The sequence below is a fragment of the Heloderma suspectum genome, chromosome 2 (assembly GCF_057233095.1).
Source record: "Heloderma suspectum isolate Gila_16-S chromosome 2, 16-S_ref, whole genome shotgun sequence".
In the NCBI taxonomy this organism is placed as follows: Eukaryota; Metazoa; Chordata; class Lepidosauria; order Squamata; family Helodermatidae; genus Heloderma; species Heloderma suspectum.
The window spans coordinates 340,784,396-340,807,090 of NC_139459.1; the positions used below are offsets into that span (position 1 = coordinate 340,784,396).

Below are 22,695 nucleotides of genomic sequence, written 5' to 3' on the forward strand. Positions count from 1 at the left end.
AAGACCAGGAAGTGAAACTCCCAGAGTATAGTCGATTGCAAAACACCTGCTACTCTCAGAAAATGATAAACTGAGCAAGTGAGATTGCCCAAGGAGCCATGATCACCGAGGACCCCACCAAAGGAATTCATGAGGAAGCCACTTGCTCCATCTGCCTGGAGTATTTCCAAGACCCGGTGTCCATAGACTGTGGGCACAATTTCTGCCATGCCTGCATCTCCCAGACCCAAAAGGGATCGGAGAGAAACGTGTCCTGCCCTCAGTGCAGAACCGTTACTCAAGCTAGAAACTTCAGGCCTAACAGAGAGCTGAGGAACATCGTGGCAATTATCAGGCAGCTAGACCTACAGGCCGTTGTCAAAGGAGCACGAGAGAAGGGGATGTGCGAGACTCACTGGGAGCCCCTGAAACTCTTTTGTGAAGATGACCAAGCCCCCATCTGTGTGGTGTGTGACAGATCCAAGGGCCACCGAGCTCACACTGTTGTTCCAATAGAGGAGGCGGCCCAGGATTACAAGGTGAGCAGGTGTCAGTGTCAGATGCTGAAGATGTCCCCCCTGGGCTTTTTTCACAGCGAAGCCTGGGGCCGTTGGAAGGGCGGCCATCTCACGGTCCCATCTTTGCCGGCCCTGAAAGCAGTGGTGCAGCTAGGCCTCGACCTTGGGGCCAAAGTCCAGGGCCTCACAGCCCAGGGGCTCCCCAAGTAACCACCCAGGAAGTGGAAGGCGATGAGGAGACTAAGGCAGCAGAAGCAAGCTCCATTTTATCCCCGTAGTCAAGATGATGCTATGATTTAAATCAGTTTAAAAAGTGAAACTGCTCATGCTCGGAGTCTGGTTTCTTTAATCTTGACTGGCAAACTGTCTTTTGTTTATTGCTCTAACATGTCAGGAATATAGAAGCAGTTGTAAAGCACGGAATGGCGGTTGGTGTGTGTAGGGGTGTGTGGAGAAGAGAAATGTGGGCGTCTTCACACAGAGCTTTTATCCTGCTATTGAGATTGGTTACTCACAGAAGTTTGCAGGTCCTTTAGATGATGTCGTTAACCTCCAGTACGTCTCCTGCACTAAGGGTGCAATCCTGTGCATGATTAGATAGAGAAAAGGCCCAGCATTGCCCGGCCAGCCTATGCAAGTTTAGACAGAGAAAACACCTACAGCTCCCAGCATTCCCCAGCCAGTATGGCTGGCTAGGGAATGCTGGGAGTTGTAGGTCTTTGTCTAAACATGCATAGGATTGCGCCCTAAATTACCGTTATTCCATTTTTAAAAAGATCAGAGATAATGAGCTATCAAATTACTGTGCTTGAGTTCCCTTGTGAAATTAGGAAAGCCCGCAATAAGAGGAGATAGACCAATGAAGATTCAGATAAGGGGGAAAAGGGGGGTGGGAAGGAAGCAAGTGTAAAGGGAGCCCGTCAAGATCCTGCATTTAAAATGGAAGTGTGAGTTGTGTTCTTCACAACTGAAGCAATACACATAGCCGTCTAAAGGGCCCCCCCCATAAGACCATTATGTCCAAGGTTTAAAGTTATCTAGCACATTTTGAATCTGCAAGCCCTGGCCCGCAGTTGCCGTGACTTGTTGTGCTGCATGAACCCAGGTGGCAGGGGTTGTTTGAGGCTTAGACAACCCTCAAAAAACGCATGGCTTGTTTGGGGGTTATTTGAGGGTTGTCTGACCTTCAAATAATCCCTGCCACCTGGGTTCGCATGACACAACAAGCCACAGGAAGCTAGGGGCCCATGGGCACCACGCAAAACTGGTGCCCATGGGCGCCCAGCACCCTGCAGATAAATTAAGCCCCGGTGGGCTGTCGTGTCATGCAAACCAGGTCACTGTCTCTGATTGCAGTGTTGCCTATAGTCACTATGACTAGTATCCATTGATAAACCTTTCCTCCATGACTTTGCCTAATCCCTTACAGGCAGTGTTTTCCATGAATTAATTACATGCTCTGTGAAGAAGTACTTCCTTTTGTCAGTCATGAATCCCCTGCCAACTAATTTCATTGGGAAATTATTGGTATTCTGGTATTCTTGTGTGTGTGTATTATGTATTTCTTAAAAAAACAAAAACAAACCCAATGCTTCACGAAATTGAAGAGGACAGGTTTTTGCCCTGAGGAGCATGCAGTCTAAACTTGACTGTTTAGACAACAAGAAGGGAAATGGAGGTAGGGATAAAGAAAGGAAGAATATGGCCTGGTTCTCATGTAATGATTAACTGGGTTAAACAACCCATCGTTAGTCAGGGCCTCACAGCAGTGAGTGAGTGTGTGGCCTGCCTGCCTGCTCTCCAATTCTGCTTTGCATCAGCTTTCATACCCAACCCAGGAACCTATAGTTTGTTGTTGAGTTAAAACTCTGGGTTGTTTGCTCCTCAACATTGGACACTGCACCAACCCAGGACTGGGGCATTCTTGGGTTATTTATGAAAGTGGATGCAAAATGGAAGCAGCAAGTGCCCTGCCAATTAAACAACCCATGAATTGGTGTTACGTGCAAAACAGGTCAATGTGTTTATTTCAGTTGCTCATACGCAAGCTTTGCTATAGTGTGAATGGGGAGACTAGGGGGCTGTGCCACAGGCTTTGTGGAAAAGGTGGGTTTTGAAGAGGTATCTGAGGAATGAAGAGTTGGCATCACGCAAGTGTTGCGGGAGGCACACGAGGCAATTCTCCAACGTACAGTCAGATGCTGTGGAATGAGTGAGGGATACCCATGTCCTTCCTGCCTTAAGGGGGATGCACCATCACCCTCCTCTATCATTCCCACCCAAATGGGTTCTCTTTGCTTAGGAACAAATGCAGAGCCGGCTGTGGAGGTGGTATCTAGAGGCTGCTGAGTTGCAAGAGATGAAAGTGGCAGCAACAGATAGAAAGGAGCAGTATCTGGTAGGCACTTCATTCTGCTATAACAGTGTTGACAGGGAGGATGGAATTACTGTGTGTGCATGTGTGTGCATGCATGTGGAGGGGAAGGGAGAATGGGCATTTGTGCATTTTAGAGGGCTCCCGTCTCACCAAAACTTGACTTTGTCCAACTGTGGTGGCTTTTAGGAGTCAAATGAAGACCTTTCTTTTTCTAGGAGGGCTTTCCGGTTGCTCCCCCTCCCTCCTCCCCAGTGCCACAGTTATATTCTCTATGTTGTTTGCTAATCAGTTTAGCTTGGATGTTTGATGTATTGGGATATAATCACAGGATTTCTATTGGTGTGGCGTTTTTAAAATAAATTGTGCATTGAGAATTTATTTTTCTAAAGAGAAGTGCTGCACATATATTTTAATTAACAGTACATTACAAAAGTACTGTAGAGGCTGTTGGATATGTTTTAGATTATTTAACAAGCGGGACCTACAACAAAATGTTGCAGTATATCTTCATCCTCTAACAGGAATGCTCCTACTTTTCAGGATCCCAGCCACCCATGTCCTCCTTCAGGATATTATAAGGCTGTAAAGGCCCCAGGCAGGCCAATTCACCATCCCCTGACTTTCCATTGTTCTTTTCCAAGTGACACTCAACATTCCTGCATGCTCAATCCTCACTGGATAGAGTTTTTGGGGTGGGGTGGGGTGGGAGGATTTCCCCCTTGGGGTTTTTAATAAAATGTTTTGTATAGCATATGTTGGACTTCACCCAAGCATTCTAAGACTTCCCTCTTTTTTTCTTAGTGGACCCATTTTGGCTCCAATCCTGTTAGCACTCAACCTGAGTTTGTCTAAACATGCATAGGATTGCACCTTTAATCTCTAATCTCTGCTTGTTCCTTACAGAAAGAAGCAAAAGCTGAGAGGCAGAAAATAGTATATGACTTTCAACAATTGCATCAGTTTCTGGAGAAACAAGAACTCAGCCTGCTGACCCAACTGGAAGAGATGGAGAAGGAGATTGAAAAGGAGATGACAGCAAATATCTTCAGACTTTCTTCCGAGATTTCCCTTCTCCGTGATTTGATCAGTGAAATGGAGAACAAGTGTCAACAGTCAGCCATTGAACTTTTGCAGGTGAGACTGTATTAAGGATTAATTCCTTAGATCCTTGCTCTGAAAAATCCTGCTTCCCACTGTGGGCAGCTTGTTAACTAATAATGTTCCCACTGGAAACACATGACAGAATTAGAAAAAACATTCCCCCCGAACATTTTTCCAATCCCTGCCCCTGCTTTTTTCTTGTTTTTCCCCCAGACCTTCACATCTCTACCTGACATGCTAGCCAGGTGCCTAGCTATTTGCTGTTATGCATGTATGGGTGTCAGAGAGAGCAATCCTATATCCCCTAGACAGCATCTGGGGGGCATAGGATTGTTTGCCTGATTCCGACCTCATAGCCAGGAAACTGTGCTCCCAGCCCCTCTCGTAGCCAGCATTAAGAGAACCACACCGGCTACCTCTCCGTGTTTGGTAAATGGAGCGGAGAGATGAGGTTGGTGGGAAGGGGTGTTCCGGGGCTTGGGGAGGGGAGGAGACTGGGGCAGCTGCCTTATGTTGAATCCTATGGCCGCCACAGCCTCCTTCCCTCTCCCTCTGAAGCATTGCTGCTAGATGGGCGAAATTGCCCGTCTAGCAGAAATGCAGGGCGGCTGGAGGCTGGAGGTGAGTTCAGAGGCTGCCAACTATCGACACAGGATTGCACCCTTACAACTCTCAGAATCACTGACCATTGGCCATGCTGGATGGGGTTGATGGGAATTGTAGGCCAGCAACATTGGGGTACCCAGGGTTAGGGAAGCCTGGACTATAGCGATACTAAACTACTGCCTGGTCTCTCAGCTAAATGAATCAACAAAGAGCCAGTACACACACACACTGACTTCTGGAGTGATTCCTATAAACATAAGAAAATGTTTCTTCCAAATGAGCCGTCCTTGCAGTTTGCTATGTGCCACCTCTACCCAGGAAGTCCTCCTCTATAAGCACATTTGCTGGAGACAGATTTAAAGAGGGACCGCTGCTTATACTGTACACACTCATCCCAACTTCTCCTATGGTAAATAGGCTTTATCAGGTGTTTATAGTGTTCCCCCCAAAACCTGTTTGATCTAAAATGGCAGTGGGACAAAAGAAACATGTGTCATAGGAAATAAAATGCCTCTCAAACCACTTTTACCTCTCTTTAAAAAGAATTGTCTTGACTTTGGCTTGTATTAATTGCCATTATGATCAAACGTATATATGGATATTCAGGCATGGGGGTTATTCGAGAAGATGCCCCACAGATGTAAAGCATTACATTGGAACTGGCTATAATTGGTGGAAATATGAACTTTATTTGTATCACTTGATGTATATAGAACACTTAAAACAATGCTATAAGCACCAAACACCCCCCACCCCCAGACAGCTCAAATTAAACTGATTCAAATTCCATATTTACTGTGGGTAATACGTTCATCATAATTATAAACTTTTGTATAGCAGCATCAAGTGCATGAAGAACTTCATCTGCATTAACAAGCTGGAATTCTTACAACAACTCTGGAAGTCAGGAATCTTTTTTCTGTTGAGGGCTATATTCATTTGGGGGTAATGTCAAGGGCCACATGCCAGCACCTCTTTCTACCACCCCTCCCTCCCTCCCTCCCCCCCTCCCTCCCTCCCCCCCCCTCCCTCCCTCTTTTTCTGACACCCCATTCTCTCTCCCTTTCTCTCCTCCTTTCTTGCTGGAGGTCTGAGCTGATCATTTGCCAAGGGCTTTTGAAATTAGGTCAAGAGCCACATGAAATTAGACTGAGGACCACAGGTTGCCCATCCTTGTAAGGTTATATTGTTATCCCCCATATTGCAAATGGGGAACTGAGGCTGAGAGAGTCTTGCCTAGAGCAACCTATTGAGTTCATAGCAGAGGCAAGATTCAGACTGGGGACTTCTTGATTCTTAGCTCAGGCTCTTAGGATGCAGTCCTATGTATGTTTAGACAGATAAAAGTCCTACAACTCCCAGCATTCCCCAGCCAGCCCTGGGGAATTGTGCCCTAAGCCACTATGCAACACCAGCTCTCATTACTCTAATTCAGGGGTAGGCAGTGTTGTCTGCCCATAGGTGCCAATGTGCCCCAGACACCATCCTTGGTTTCCACCAAGGCACGCAACTCCTTCTAGTTTTTATGTTAAAATATCTTTATATTTTCTTACTGGCAGCTGGGATTGCTTTAATGTGAAGTGGGAGACTCTAGTTACTGCCATCTTAATTTCCCATGAATGCCTCTGGCAGGTTCCTTATCCATTGAGACTGGCTATGCCCACCTATGGCAGCCATTTTATGGGTGTGCCTGGACAGTTCCTCAAATTTCCAAATATGCCCACAGGCCCAAATGATTGCTTGTCCCTGCTCTAATGACTTAACTGCATTGACTCATCAGTTGTTTCCAGCCCTAGAAAATGATATCTTGTCAAGTTGTTCAGTCATACGCCAACCACTTGTAGAGCTGAAACCTCTTTTCCCTCTCTCTTTCTTGCGTAGGATATCAGAAGTGTCTTGAATGAGCATGCAAGTACTAGGTAAACTCCCTTATATTTCTTCTTCCTCCGGGGAAAAAGTGTCTTGGGTATGGCACTGCAAACACAATCTGCCTAGAACAGGGATGGGGAACCCATGGCCCTCCAGATGTTGTTGGTCTGCAACTCCCATCATCCATGGACATTGGTTAATGCTGCCTGGGGCTGATGGGAGTTGTAGTCAAAAGCACAACTCCTCTTAGATTTTTTGTTATCCCACCTTTCCTCCAAGGAGCTCAAGGGAGCATACATGGTTCTCTAGGGAGGTGGTGGGCTTTCCCACACTGGAGGCATTCAAGAGGAAGCTGGACAGCCATCTGTCAGGGATGCTTTGACTTGGACTCCTGCGTTGAGCCGGGGTTGGACTCGATGGTCTTATAGGCTCCTTCCAACCCTACTATTCTATGATTCTTCTCCGCCCCCTGTGTGAGGTAAGTTCGGCTGAAAACAGTGACTGGCCCATGGTCACCCAGAACGCTTTGCAGCTGAGTGGGAATTGGAACTGAGGTCTCCCCAGTCTAGGTCCAACTTTAACCCCCATGCCAGCCCACGTGCTCAGCTGCTCACCATTAGTAGCAGACAGTACATTCTGATGCATAGGTGGCAGGTGCTGAGCGGAGAGGTAGTGACTTACCCATGGGCATGATACTACACTGGCTTTCCCCAACCCGGTGCCCTCCAGATGTTTTGGACTATGCCTCTCAGCATTCCTAACCATTGGCCATGGTGGCTGCAGCTGATGAGCATCAAAGTCCAAAACATCTGGAGGACACCAGGTTGGGGAAGTCTGCCCTACACTCTCGGAGCAGCTTATTACCAGTGGTGGTACAAGCAGAGCCACCTCGGTCCTCTTGCTAGTGGTAAAAAGCAAAAGTGTGGTTGCTGTTGTTTTATTCACATCCTCACTTGTGCTATGAAAGCACAGCACTCTGAGTTCAGCCGTGAAGACTGGCTCCCATATTCTGTCATCCTAAAGGCTCAACTGTGCTGCAGCTTCCTGGTTCTGTTCAGGCTGCGGGAATGCCGCCCTTGGTTTGGCAGGGCTTGTTTTGCATTCCTCCATGGACAGCCCTGCCAAACCAAGGGCGTTGCTTTTTGCCACCTGAATTGCTTCCCGTAATTCCATTTCCGCTTCAGAAAGCCGGGGCAGCTTCCTGGCAGGGACTTAGGTGTGAATGGCATGCATGCAGTGACCGTGCACGCTCCTTGTTATGTAATTAGCGGTGGGTGGTGGTGGTGGGGTTATAACCATCAGGACCCCAGGGGGTGGGGAGAGAGAGTTAAGTCACCATCCCTTGCTGCTATTTGCATTGGGAGGGAACCCTCATACAGGATAAGGCTGTCCGTGGCTGGTAGTCATGGCAGCTATATATTACCTCCAATGTTAGAGGGAGTGTGCCTCTGGATACCAGTTGCTGGGAAGCATGGGGGCGGGGGGGGGCTGTGGCACTCATGTCCTGCTTGTGGGTTTCCCACAGGCAGCTGGTTGGCTACCATGTGAACAGAATGCTGGACCTTAGTCTGATCCAGCAGGGCTCTTACGTTCTTATTTGCACCACAGCAGAGGGGGAAGGTTTCAACTCTCCCTCCCTCATCTCTGCAGTCCTGTTGCTGCTCAGGCTCCTCCGAGGCAGCTATTCACATTTTTTAAAGAATGTCCAGGTTAATTAACAACTGGTGTCGTTTGGCCCCTGAGCGCAACTGCTCCTGCTCAAAGATGCGACATGAACTGCAGCTTCTCGCCCGGCCTGTGTCAGCCTTCCGCAGCCTGGCCATGCTGGCTGCGAATGATGGAAGTTGCAGACTGACACATCTGGGGGGCAGAAGGCTGGCCTACATAGATTCTCAGACATTCTCAGGGCGGATGCTGCAAGGCGTCTGGAAAGTAAATCCACCTCCAGCTTATCATTGATCAGAAGTCAACTAATTGTGTGTGGCTGCAATCCTATGCCCATGTATCTGGAACTAAGCCCCGTTGAACTCAGTGGGACTTACTTCTGGAAATACGTGCCTTGGGTTGCACCAAAAGTTGATGATCCCTATGTGGCTGCCCAATTCAAATGTAGTGTTGGGGGTGGGGCATGGCAAACTGGACAAGTAAATATGATTAATGACATTACCTTCAATATTTTTGATGACTCTAGGCATGGGAAGGATAAGCTTGAGTGGCTGGCTGACATTTCTCCTGATCTGAACAAGAGACTGAATTTTTTTTCTAGCAGATATGCTATTCTGAAGGAGAGTCTGAAGAAAGGTCAAGGTACTGTGAAGGTGTAAGGCCCCAGGCCTGTAAGCAAGTTAATAGTAGTTTAGAGAGGCTTAGAGATCCATAATGCTCTCTGCCTTGGTTCATTAGTAAGTGCAATTTCTAGGGATGTCTGAGAAATCCGCTGCGGATTCAAATGAGGCCGGATTCCAAAGAATCCGGCCTTAGGAATCCGCAGTGGATCGGGACCACTTACCTCCACTCCAGGAGGACTGGAGGCGGAACGGCACTCAGCCGCTTCTTGCCAGCCAGAGCCGTTCGTCTCCTCCCTGTCGGTCGCCATGTCTTTTCTTAAAAAAAAAAAAGGCGATCAGCAGGATGTGCCCATAGACTTAGATGCAAATAGAGTCATGAATCTTGCATCTAAGTCTATGTGTCCATAGGCTTATACGCAAGATTCACAGCTCTATTTTGTGTCTAAGTCTATGGGCACATCCTGCCGATTGCCTTTTTTTTTTTTTTAAAGACTCGGCAATTGGCAGGGACAGGGAGGAGGCGAATGGCTCTGGCTGGCAGGAGGGAAGGTAAGTGGCCCCCAAGCCAGCCCCCCCCCCCCGAATCCTTGCAAAGCGGAGCTGCTCTGGAAGATTCCAGGGGGGAGGAACGGATCATCCCCCTCCCCCCACGGATTCCCCACCGGAACAGACAGTGGGGAATCTGTATACCCCTAGCAATTTCCTTGCAAGTGGGCTCCTTGGCTTGTAAGATGAGTCAAAGGTTGATATGGCTGCCTCAGCACATTCCATGCTAACAAGCTCTGGTACTGTTTATCTTATCAGAGTCTTGGATGTGCTTGGGAAGTGGAGCTGTGTTTGTCTTAAGGCTACAGGTTTAAGTCTGTGCCAGTCCCAGTCTGTGCTGGGAACCAAGCACTGTTACGGTACGCTGGGAAAGTTGCAGATGAACACTAATTAACTCTTGCTGCTGTCATGCTGCCTCACTGCTAACATGTATGGTATAAACCCCATTGTATCCCTTGGCTCTGGGTTCAGAGAAGCTATCTGATCCAACCATTGGGTACGCCTGTATGCCGTAAGCACTCAGTAAAGTCTCCTTGTAAGCAAACCTGGATCTGGCTTATCGCTTTCTCGGCACCTCCAAACTTTAGTAGCCCACGGCTGGGGCTTACAGAAGGGGACTGAGGAGAAGGATGTTTCTGTGGCTGAGCAAGAAGCACTTTCTGCTCAGTTTACCCTGAAAATAAAAGGGGAGGGGAAGAGAGAATTATTTGTCTTGGTGGAGTTGGAGAGGAACCTTGGGCGTGTGGAAAATCACATGCTTTAATTGCACATACATAAAGTGCAGCAGCTCACAATGAAAGTCCCCGTAGCCATCCCCTCAAGGAAAATCCATAATCACACACCCAGGAGATGTGTCTGTCTGTACACATGCACATACACACCCCCTGCGAGCAAATCAGGGAGAAAGCTGACTGGCCTGGCAGTTGGATCTTACTTCAGCACTGGCAATGGGACAGGGTCCACCACCGCTCCTGAGGGCAGCAGGCTGGCTTAGAAAGTACAGGGAGACTGCATGGCATACACTGCTCTGTCCTCCAACACCTCATAGGAAGCTGCCTTATGCCCCTTGGTCCATCTAGCCCAGTATTGGCAATACTGACTGGCAGCAGCCCTCCAGCATTTCAGGCAGGATTCTTTCCCAGCCCTACCTGGAAATGCCAAAGATTGAACCTGGTACCTTCAGCATGCAAAATGTGTGCTCCACCACTGAGCTGCTGCCCCCCAGAATCTGCTTCCTGAGGCAGCTGCTTCACCCTACCTAATGGTAGGGCCTGAAAATTCTAGCCTAGCTCTCTCCCTGCAGTGCTAGTTCTCTTTGTGCAGGAAAGTTTTGTTTGTTTTTAAATGTGGGGAAGTATTCAAACCTGTGATCCTGCACTGTAGTACAGTCCCAAACAAACTCTACCATGTGTTTGCAAACAGTGTAGCTCAGCTTTCAGCCTTTAATGCAGCAGATACTTCTGCCATGTTTCCAAAGCATTTCTGTGCAACTGTGAGGACAAGATACTGGTTCCTTCTTAAAGCAAAATAAAAACAACCACAAAAGCAGAATCTAAAAGCTGCATTGAATTCTAGAACCTTTGGCATATGTACTGGATCGACACAGCATATAAACATAGTTGTGCTCTTGAACCACTTTTAAAGAAAGAAAAAGGACATGAAAGAAATAATATATTTTTCTTCATTTTAAGAAACCGTAGTGGCCAAACTGAAGGAAGAAGAGCTTGCAGAAATTTTAGGCAAAAAAGGTATGTTTTCATACATGGAAAATAGTCCACTCTTCCATCTTCACCTGTATAGGATATCCCTCTACTGCAGCCTTCCTTGACCTAGTGCCATCCTGTTTTGGACTGCAACTCCCAGCCTTCCTAATAAATGGTCAAGTTGGCTGGGACTGATGGGAGTTGTAGTTAGATTCCTGCATTGAGCAGGGGGTTGGACTCAATGGTCTTATAGGCCCCTTCCAACCCTAATATTCTATGATTCAAAACAATTGGAGGGTACCAGGCTGGGGAAGGCTGCTCTGCTGAGCTGGCAGAAAGGGGGTTTGCCCAAGTCCTGTTCACTGAGGGTTTACATCAGACCAAGGATCTGAGAACTACAAAGAAGATACAGTAGGGACCCTTAATGATTTCCTTGCGAGACAGGCACCAATGACCGGGTTCGCATGATCATGGAGGGAAAATAAGCCAAAGTAGCTTATTTTCCCTCCCAACACATGCCAGTTGTGAGCTGCCTAATTAGCATAATTACCCTTGCTGGTTGTCGTGACATCAAACCGCCTTGAAAGCCATGGCTTGTTCTAGGTTTTTAGGATGGTTTGTAAACCACCCACCCTTGCTGGGTTCGGATGTCACGACAACGTGCAACCGGCGAGGGTAACTATGCTAATCAGGCAGCTCTTGATCTAGTGCTGGGAATGGCGCTGAGGAGAAATAAGCCACCATGGCGTCTTTTCCCACTGTGATCATGCAACCCCACCCAGTGTGTTTGTTTTGAGAAAGTAGATGTATGGACAGCACACCCCACAAGATGTACTGGGGCAATAGCAGGGTCAGTGTGAGTGGCACCATGGATGGGAAAACTGCAATGCCATGTGTCAAACTGCATCTCAGGCCTGATCTAGACCAGCATAGTCTTCTTCAACTTTCCCAGACCCAAGATCCACTTTGAGTCCATAACTATAACACGGGGCCCACTTCGTATTTTTTCTTTTTAAATACGCCTATTTTTCTCCTCCTCCCTCTAAGGTGACCAGATGCAAAGGGGGCGGGGGGATTCTTGCATTATATTAGCAAGTTTCTCCCAGCGTTTTGTTGAAATCTGCTTCCCTGCAATTTGTACTCATTAGTTCTAGTCCCTGTCTTCTGTAACAACAGAGAACAAGTCTGCTTCATGTGGTGAAATGGTTCCTGGAATATACCTCTTCAGACTTTCCTAGTGATGTGTGGGGGGGGGCATGTTTGAATTCTACCTTGTGGAAAAGAAAAGCCCTTTGCAGAGAAAATTAGCATGTCAATGAGAAGACAAGCCTAGAAACTTCCTTGGTGCCTAGTTTTCCATGGGCAGGAAGTGGTGTGTATGTGCATCTGTGTGTGCATGTTTTAATATCAGGGAGCATATCATCATGCAAACTCTCGTCTGTGGTCTGAAACGGTACATTCCAGGAACAGTTTTACCATGTGATGAGCTAGGCTAGGCTTTACACTTTGGTTGGAGCCAAAAGGCATCAGAGTAGCTGCAGTACAAACACACCGTAATGCACACACCTTCTCTCTCTCTTTTTAGTAAACGTGACTCTGGATCCTATCACAGCTCAACCCCGGCTCATAGTTTCCAAGAATCGGAGGAGCGTGCAACGTGGGGACACCATGCAGAAGCTGCCTCACAATCCAAGAAGGTTTCTTCTGATGGAGTGTGTGCTGGGCCGTGAGGGATTCACCTCTGGGAAACATTACTGGGAAGTGAACGTCGGGTCTGGGAAATATTGGGCTCTGGGCGTGGCCCGAGAGTCTGTGGACAGGAAGGAATGGGTCTGCTTTAGCCCTGAAGCAGGGATCTGGGCCATACAGCACTGGGAAGATCATTACGATGCTTTCACCTTGCCTGTGACTTCTTTAACCTTAAGCAGGCGTCCAAAGAGGATCCAGGTGTCTCTGGACTATGCAGGGGGGCAGGTGGCTTTTTTTGATGCTGTCAACAAAACACCCATCTTCACTTTCATGGAAGCCTCTTTCAATCAGGAGATAATCTACCCTTTCTTTTCACTAGATATGGACACCCATCTCAAATTGAATTAAGTGGCAGAGGTGCAGCCAACTATATCCCACTGGCAATACTGTGGAATGTGCTTCTCCTATCTGTGACACTGCATACCGTCCATGTGATCTTCTGCACATAATTGCTGGGGCCACAGATGTGTCCTGCTAATGCAAAGCTGAACCATGCAGGATGCAACGTAGACGGGTACAGTCCTTGCTGCGTGACCATTTTCAGAGATGGTGTTTTGCACCATTAGGTTATCTTTCTTTATGCTGCCCGTTACTTATGAACTGTATAAGTAACAGTTCTTATTAGTTCCAGCTTTCCGTATAGTTATACCGATGCCATTTTCACAGACTCTGCTTCAGCCATGAATTCTCTTAAGACAGAATGTCTGTGGCTCAGATGACTTTATCCTAACATTGACCAACACCTTCTATTCTAGATAAGCCCACTTTACACCTGTACCCATGTAAAGGCAAGCATGGGAGGAAGCAGGGATGCACGGCCCGCAGCTGCTCTCTGTGCACCACCCACTTTTCCCTGCAGCCCAGCTGATCAGCTGTGGGGAAAAGACTGCTGTTCTGGTGCAGCTATTATCCTGATCGGGGTCACTACAGGGAGGAGGAGGAAGCTGTAGCCTCCCCTTCCCTCAGCGACCCCAAAGCAGCCTCCCCCAGCAATATTGAGCAGGATCACTAGGATGGGGGGGGTGAGGGGGGGTAGACATGTGTGTAGCCCCCCGCCAGCCAACACCCTTGGCCCGAAAAGACCGTGCATTCCTGTGCTAAGGGATAATAAGGCATCTGTTTTTACTGAAGGCTGACCTTCACTGAGTGCTCCATTCATTGAAGTGGAAATTGTGGAGTAAAACTTTTTAAATAAATTAAAAAATAAATAAATGTGGTTTTGTGGATGCCTGTTCAGCATGGATGAGGCCACCTTTTAATTTATTTCAGCTGACTTCTAAGTAGATTTGCCAACTATTATTTTTTAGCCAGCATCTGTCCCTGTAACAGCAGTTCAATTGGCAGACATTAGCAGGTGATGATGCTTATATTTCCATACTATGGAAAGCGCTTGTTAATGGCTGGGGAGCAGGCTAGGCTATTTCTTTTGGTCAGTTGGCAACCCCATTTGTAACAAATATGTTGCAATTAAATATAACAAAAGTTTCAGGGTTTGGTCACAAACTTGTTGATCATAAATGGAAACTAGATTGTCAAAAACCAGAGCAGGTTAAATCTTTCATTTTTCCTTGGGTAAGAATCGGAATACGTACTTAAACACCTACATTTAAATTTTGCTCTAACTCTCAAGTGTATTGGATATTTTTTTAAAATCTTTTTATTAAACAGAATTTAAAAACTTGCTCTTAGGAACTGTTTTGCTTGATGAGAAGTAAAGAGGTCTCTGAACCATGGATCTGAACCCAAAGCCCTGCCGCAGGTAAAACATGAGCTGTTTTACCCAACTAAGGCTCCTCCTCCTATCTTATGATCACATTCTGAGGCTATGAGCAGGGAAGACAAATGACCCAAGATGCGTTCAAGTTGCTGTCTTCTGCTGCTGTGGCTGAAGGGTTAGGGAACAGTTTTGCAATGTGAGTGCTGAAGCTTCCCCTTGTTTACCCCTGAAGTAACATCTCTTTTTCCAGGCACGCAAAAGGTGAGTGGTGGCATCCCCCCGCATTTACTCCACTGGGGCTCAACCTTATATCCAACGCCCTGCGCCACTGAAGGTCCTGCTGTCTGTCCTTGTTTGCCTATCCTGGCCCCTTCCCTTTGGCTACTGGTCAAAAGAATCTTTCCTCCCTTGGTTGCTCTTGAACCTTTGTGCCTGGAGGACGGTGTGTGCTCTCTGCAGGCACCCTGCCCTGGGAACTAGGTGGGTGTTAAGCTGTGTGGACTTGCCTCCCTTCTCTTTCTGTGTTGTGCTCCAAAACCAGTGACTGGGAGGAGCAAGAAGACATTTGAACCTCTACCTGGAAGTCTGGCTGTGATACTAGGGTTGACAGATAGGAGGCACTGTAGTGCCACCTTACGTGTTGCAGGGGTGAGTGCTGGGAGCATGGCCCTGTTGTAGTGAGGTCATTGGCTCCCTCTATGTATGGGTGGCATCTAGGCATTGTTGCCAGCACAGTTCTTGAATGGTTGCCACCGGGAGTGTCAGCAGTGTCCGCCATTTTTATTTTTCTGTGCTGTGCATTCTCCTCTTTCCAGCTGAGCACATATTGGGTAAGGCAGATGTACTGCCAGTGTAGCCTCTCCAGCCCTGGTGTAATTGCAATATCGGGTTGCTCTGTTACTTACCCTTTTCTGTAAGGTCAGTATCCTCCACTGAATAATTAAAAGCAGGCTCTCATTAACCATACATGGCATTTTATTAATGTCCAAAGTGCTTTATAATCCTTATCCGTCTCACAACAACCCTGTCCAAGAGGTCGGCATTACTCTCGTTTTGCATTTTCGTATTGACACGGGCCATTTAAAATCCGTTCCTGGAGAACAAACTTCAAGGTGTGTTTTGCAGCAGAAAGTGGGACCCGTCTGGTTGGTCGCTCAAAATTTGTCACATGATGCCTGACAGTCAATCACAGTTGACGAGGGTAGGAATTCTGAATCACTTCTTTGCTACCATTTCGATTTGGCTGGATTTATTGTTTTTACCCCACCTTTCTGGAGCAAAGCCAGCATAGCTGGCTGGGGAATGTTGGGAGTTGCAGGGCTGTTTTCTGTCTAAACATGCATAGGATTGCGCCCTTAGATAGCAGCAGATGAAAAACCAACCAAGTAATCTCCACCTAGGCTACCTTTGGTGATAATCCAGCTCCACCTTGGTTAGCAAAACCCAAGGACTTTGCTACAACACTGACTTCTTGACAAGAGTGGAGTTGAGTGACTTGACAAGAGCTCCCCTCCCTGCACGAACTGCTATTTGACTGAAGCCAGGTGTTTCAGCTCCACTCTAGTTGGCACCATTATCCACATCTATTGTTGCATGCAAAGAATTGCACCACTGTGACCGGCATTAACTAAATTTGGAGTAAACTACCACCACCTTTTGGGTTCTGTTCTTGCAGCCACTAAAATGGATCAGAGCCCATCCACCCCACTTCATTCGTCAGCATGCATTGAAAGGGTGGCTGAAAACTTCCTTTAGCCCCTCTGGATTTCAAATAAAGGGGTTGATTAAAGGGGTAACGAATCTGCCTCAAGCCATCTTGGGCAGGTACCCCTCAGCCATCAAGTGTCAGCTGGGCAAGCAACACCTTAAAAAAGGGGAAAACTCTCTCGCCGGAGAATGAAGCCGATGGGAAAATGAAGACAGAGTCCTTCGTGTCAGCATTAAGAAACTCCACCTGCCCCCTTTCATAGTCCAGAGATACCCGGATCCTTCTGGGGGTGCAAACTAGGGGCAGAGGTGTCACAGGGGCAGTAAGAGCCTGGTACTGACCGAAATCTCCTTGCAGAGCCCAAATCCCTTCGTCGGGGGTCAGTTTGAGCTCGACCTTCCTCCTCACAGAGCCTCTGGCAACCCCTACAGCCCAGATGCCTCCGTCCTCCACGTTGACTTCCCAGTAGTGCTTCCCGGAGGTGAACCCTTCACAGCCCAGCACGCAGCAGGAGGACTTGAAGCGCTTAGGGTTATGTGGCACATCAGTCCGAGTGACATCCCATCTTGCACTTTTCCTGTCCTCGGAGATTATGACTTGAGGGTTTGCTGTGTCAGTGTCCAGGGTTACGTTGACTGCAGAGAGAAAGAGAGGAGGAAGGGAATGAAAATGCTGGGATAAAGGGCCACTTTATATTTTTGGTCAGAATTCTAATGCAGATCAGAGGATCTTGGGAGTCTGTGGTGTGGGGGTTAAACCTACGGTATGTGTGCGAACAAGGTAAGAGGTCTGCAACAGTTCCTAAACTACTACTACTACTACTACTACTACTACTACCACTATTATTATTATTATTAACATTTCTATACCACCCCATAGCCAAAGCTCTCTGGGCAGTTTACAGAAGTTAAAACATTAAGGACAATATAAAAAGTTTAAAAGCCATTTACATAAAAGCACACAGACAATATACACAAACAACAATGCAAACTGAGGAAGCAAATAAGAATCGCAGCTGAAAGAGAAGCCTCAAGCTTGATCTGTCACATTCTGGCCCCAGTTTGGTTGGTTCAGATCTTTCTATATCTAAACAATTGTTTCCTGATAGAACTAAACTTGCATGGATCAACATTTTCTCAAACATTTTCACCAGATACTTACCCCATTCGGTTCCCAGTTCTGACGGCAGAGAATCTTAAGCAGGGGGAAAGAGAAGAGATGCATATAATTTTAAAGTAGTGTTTAATTTCTAAAAATGGAGAGATGTCAGAACTTAAGCATACCTATGAGCCACTTCTTGACCAGGGCCCCCTGCTTGCACATGAATCCTGCATGTACGTGGGGCAAACTGTGGCTACATGACAGGGAAAAGGTATGCAGCCACAGTTGTCCATCCCTCCTCCCCCAATGCATCTGGGAGGAATGCTCAGAGGCATTTCCTTATCAAGTTCAAAGACTGAACCCTGGCTCACTGTTTAGGTAGTTTACCCTCAACAGGAGCATTCCACGCTGCAACATTTTTTGCAGGTTCTACTCGTAACTTCCCAGACAGATCTTCTTTACCTTTGAGGTTCTTCAGAATTTCTGTGAGCGCAACAGTTTTCTCAGAGAATTCACCTAGCTTCTTTTCCAGCTTGTATGGCATATCCTCAGGTAGCTGAAATGGCTCCTTATCAAACCTAGAAAGAGGACAATCATGCCAATTTTCCACTGTTTTTGCCGATACCTGATAGTTCTTACAATGATTAGTGTTGCTAATGCAAGCAATGAATTTTGGCCTTGGAGGGAGCCATAATCGGAGCCAGGGCAGATCAGGATTCCCCCCCACCCCTGGCAATCCTCATGTTAATGGGGTTGCAGCCTGGGCCACAACCACCCCCAGATCTTCAGGCCCCAGTAGAGTGTATCCTTTTCACCCCCATGCTTGGGCCTTGACTGTATGAAATACTACATTCAGCTCTTTGGAAAAACTATCCAAGGTAGCATTTTTGCTAAAGGGGCGTCATATTTTCTCACCACTACATGCATTTTATTTTTATCTGGAGGGACAAAGTCATTCTTTAGTGCAAGCTTTAGTATGGTATTATGACTATTCTGTGAAATGCAGTTACACAAAGGCTCTAAGCATCTACCTCCAAGCCTTTGCTTATTATTTTTCTATGCCAGGAAAAGCATCTCCTGTTGACCGTGCAGCTATTAAGGGCACAGAGCTTAATAGCTGCACAACTGATCACGTCCATCATTTAAAAACTGGCAGAACTGTACCCTCCTGCAAAAAAGCTCAACCCCATTGATACAAACCAAAGTGCTGGAGTAGCAATATGGACAACAAGGGAGAGGGCCTTCTTGGTGGTGGGTCCCCGTTTATGGAATAATCTCCCTGATGAGGCCTGCCTAGTGCCAACACTGTCATATTTTCGGCGCCAGGTTAAAACTGCCCTCCTCTCAGGCATTTGGCAGCGTATAATGTGTCTCTTGATTGTCTCTGGCTGATTGTTTTTGTTTTAGATATATGTTGTTGTTGTGTGCGTTAGTTGTTCTGTGCTATTACGTGAATGGTTTTATGTTTTATATAATGTATTTTAATGGTTTTTAATTTTTGTGAACCGCCCAGAGAGCTTCAGCTATGGGGTGGTATAGAAATATAATAAGTGAAATGAAGTTGCGCACTTCTGGGTTAGGTGGACCAATGTTCTGATCCAGTATAAAGCAGGGTTGTCTTTTTTAAGGCAAACCATCTACGTTAGAGTCAAGCAGGGCAGTCTTCAGAGAAGACAGGCTTCGAGTTGGAGGTGTTGGGGCCACATACCTGCACAAGGTGCTCCTGATATCCTAGAGAGAGAGAAAGTAAAGAAGAAAAGTGAAATATGGGTGGGGAGAGAGGCAGGAACTCTGTGTCAAAATGGGCATAATAGCTGATTCTCATTATAGCCACTTATATCTGAGAAACAGAGAAAAGTTTATTTTTGAAATGAGAGGCTTTAATCAGTGTACCTTCTAATTGTTGTGGGTGGGGAACACTTTGGGGACTTAAATACCTTCTCTGTGCGAACCAGGAAATGACCTCTCCAAACAATAAGATTACCCCAATCTGCCAATACCTCCCTCTTGTGCATAGGTGCTGTGGCTTTGGCTACATAAGCATGAACATGGGAAGACTCAAATCAGTATTAGAAGGACTGATTAGGGAAAGGTGGCCAGATCAAGACCCTGAAAGGTCTTGTGTTCCTTTCAGAGGTCACAAAAGATGTCACAAGCTGCATTTCCCATTACAGGTCTGCAGTAGTGGGAGATGTGACACCTACAGCATTTTCTGTTCTGTGCAGCTCTTAAAGCAGAGGTGAAGAACTTTTTTCAGCCTGAGGGCCACATTTCATTTCCGAGAAGCTCTTGGGGGCCACATTCCTGTGGTGGGCGGGGCCAAAGCGCCCCGCCCCCAATACCAGCATATTATAGTTTGAAGCTCTTGCAGCCAGTGACTAAGCCTAGGAGAGACATTTCTACCTTTTAGAATGGGGGGAAACTGGACAAAAGCCAGGAAACCACCAAAGGCTTGGTGGTATGGGGGGAAAGAAGGTGGGGCCAGGGGGTGATTTGGCCCTGAGGTTCTGCACCCGTCTTAAAGATACAGAAGCCCTCTTTAACATCTGGACTTGCAGCCAGAGCTGAGCTGTAGGAAGGAGCCAGTAAGCACTATAATCGCCCAGGCAATGTCCCAGCCTAAACAGGAAGTCCTTCCTAGTGATTACAGCCAATGGCCAGCCAGGGTGGTTGGAGGCACTCCAGTACCCAGGAGCGTTTTACTGCCCGGAGCACCTCTCCCCAACCTGGCGCCCTCCAGATGTGTTAGGCTACAATCCCTATCATTCTCAGACAGCATGGCCACCAGGTAGGCTGGGGATCATAGGGTCTGTAGTCACAGCCTGTCCGGGGGGAGAAGAGAGGGCAGTGGGGGGAGGGTGGGCGGGCGGTGGTTGCTGCAGCCACTGCCAGGACCACCATCATTATAATTTGGGGGGAAAGGGGGGCAAGTGACCACCATCATCATTGCTGCTGTGGGAGGAGAAAAGAGAGGGCAGTGGTGGTGGGGAGGAGAAAAGGGGGGAAGAGAGCAGGTGCTGCTGCCATCAGTGGGGAAGGGGGGAGGAGGAGGCAGGTGCTGCTTCTGTCATCGCAACCAGGGTGTGGGGAAAAAAGAGAGGGCAGCGATGGATCCTGCACTGGCCCTGCCAAAAAGACTATAACATAGGCACCAGGCGAGCCTCTCTTGAGAGGGCATTGGACAAATGGGGTGCCATCACTGAAAAGGCCTTCTAAGAATTTGTTAAATATAACTAGCCTATTACTGACACCTCATGTACAGTCTGTTTGGCATATCCCCCTTTTCAAGTTTCTCCTCAAGAGTTGCCTGGTCTCACCTGCAGGAATTCACTGTCTGGCTGCCCGCACTTCTCATCTACCTCACTGATCAGGGCACTGAGAGAGGCAATCTCCTCAGAGAATGCTGCGCCACACTGTTTCTGATGCTTAACCATCTCCCTCTCCAGTTCACTCAGCTGAGCCAGCAGGAGTTTTTCCTGCTCCTCCAGAAAGTGATGGACTTGCTCAAATTCAGACGCAGCCTTCTGCCTCTCAGCTTCTGTTTGCCTCTGCAATGAAATAGGAGAATAAGAGATGAAATGGGAGTTGAAAATGGGAGAAAGACAGGTTAGCGCACTGGGACGGTCAACAGACATTTAATTCTTGTATGCGATATTGGATGGGATTTCTCAAAAAAAGGAGAAATGAACCTGAAATATTGGAATGCTTTTGGAAAAACAAAAATACCCAAAGTCCCGATTTGCAGATAACTGGCATAACCTGCTAGTTCACACTGCTCGACCTCTTCTGCTTGCCACCTCCTGCCAGTGGGAGCGGCTAAACGACCCAGGGACGGAGCATTCCTGGTTGTTTGGATGCTCCTGCTGGCAGCATAAGCGATTTAGCAGCATGAACTAGCATGCTGACAACCCAGTGTTAAAAAAACATACAACCTGGGTTGTTATGTGTGAACCAGGCCAATGACATCTGACCTCATCCTGAAATTCATCATTTCATTCTGTGTCACAATTAAATGAGAAATCTGATCCCCCCACTGAGAAATCCTACACATGGTAATATTTTGACATTTTTAATCCAATACATTTAAATTGAGTAATTCAGCAGTGTATCTTCCTCTCTGTGTATGCAGGTTTTCCTTAAGCCCAAAGTTTTATGTATTTGTATTTAGAAAAAAATTCCACGAATCGCAGCGCAGTATAGTCAAAATAAATAAACAAAAATCTAGAAACTAGAGGCACATACTGCAGCATGGGAGAAAAATGGCAGTGATTACTGTGAGGAAGATGCATCTTTTCCTCATACCCTGCACACTTCTGATCACATGACTGCACATTTATTTTTAGTTGGTACAAGCAAAATCGCTATAATGGGTGAAGTATTTATGAAGGGCATATGTACTGCAGAGACTACTGGAAGAGGTATAGCATATATTTATACTTGCTCTGCATACAGACACACATTGCACCCTCTGAGGGAGCCTGTTAGTGAGGACCTAGCCAGCCAGTATCAGGGGTAAAAGGAAGGTTTTGCTCTCTGTACTACAAATCTCAAGTACAGTGAATAGCTGCTATTTACTGCTATGGGAAAAAAGGTGTACTTTGGAACACCACTAGGTCCAAATATGCTTCCAGTTGCTGGCAATTCCAGCCACTAATAACTGAACCTGCTTTTATCAGAATAGACCTGTCTCTCTATCTTGGGTTCTGTTTCTTGGTTGCAAGTGTGATGTAGGATGTGTGTGTGCGCGCGCGCACACAGATGGTACAGTTACCGTTTCTGAGCATTATGAAAATTATTTGTAAATAGCTAGACAGGGATCAATTTGCATACCTCACAGATTCTTGTTAGATTCCTATGAAACAGGTTTGAAACACACACACACACACACACACACACGATGCTAGTCCTCATGACTAGCCTCCCCCAATCTGATGCTTTCTGATTGTGCTGAACTACAACTCCCACCATCCCCAGCCAACCTAGGAGGGCAACAGGTTGGGGAAGGGTGCTCTATATAGGACTGAAAAATAGAAAGTAGATTACCTATTTTCTGGGTGGACTTGTCTGGAGCCTATTCACATAATGTAGTGGAAATGGAAATGCAAGAATCAGTGGTAGGAAGACAAGGTACCTTTTTTGAGTAGGATTTTGCAGAACGTCTCTGAGGAGACTCTGGGTTGTATTTAATAGTAGTCTAACTTAAGTCCCATTCATTTCAATGGGTCTACTCTAAGAAGCACTAACATTGGGTACAACTCTCTGCTACTTGTGGTTACCTTGCAATTTATCTGGTATCCTATGGAGACCAGACCAACACAGATCAAGGGATCAACACAGACTACATGACTCAGGGAAAGGTCATATGCACTGAAAGGGTGCATCCAAGAAGGAAACATGCCTTGAATAAAGATACACCAATGCTCACGTTCCTTG

General features: G+C 46.9%; 2 protein-coding genes across 7 annotated transcripts in view; one reads left to right on the forward strand and one right to left on the reverse strand.

Moving 5' to 3' along the window:
• On the forward strand, positions 1-17,518 carry LOC146355205 (zinc finger protein RFP-like). 4 transcript variants are annotated; one of them, XM_084830346.1, is made up of 7 exons: positions 1-518; positions 2,800-2,895; positions 3,778-4,008; positions 6,463-6,500; positions 8,642-8,757; positions 10,976-11,032; positions 12,573-17,518. In XM_084830346.1, exons 1-7 carry the CDS (start codon positions 99-101, stop codon positions 13,082-13,084), a joined length of 1,470 nt encoding a protein of 489 aa, XP_084686472.1. In that variant the 5' UTR covers positions 1-98; the 3' UTR covers positions 13,085-17,518. The 4 variants fall into 4 exon arrangements, with proteins under 4 accessions (XP_084686472.1, XP_084686473.1, XP_084686474.1 ...); XM_084830347.1 differs by having other exon boundaries at positions 8,717-8,757; XM_084830348.1 differs by lacking the exon at positions 2,800-2,895.
• Positions 9,322-22,695, reverse strand: part of LOC146355206 (zinc finger protein RFP-like) — a 22,314-nt gene continuing 8,940 nt past the window's right edge. For 2 of the 3 annotated variants that reach the window (XM_084830332.1, XM_084830331.1), the window contains 5 exons: positions 20,580-20,810; positions 18,971-18,993; positions 17,725-17,840; positions 17,323-17,355; positions 15,407-16,796 (listed from right to left, as the gene is read on the reverse strand). In XM_084830332.1, the coding sequence (XP_084686458.1) occupies positions 16,285-16,796; positions 17,323-17,355; positions 17,725-17,840; positions 18,971-18,993; positions 20,580-20,810 (915 nt within the window). In that variant the 3' untranslated portion in view covers positions 15,407-16,284. Of the gene's footprint in view, positions 9,958-15,406; positions 16,797-17,322; positions 17,356-17,724; positions 17,841-18,970; positions 18,994-20,579; positions 20,811-22,695 lie in introns of those variants that run through there. The other variant, XM_084830333.1, reaches the window with a different exon arrangement.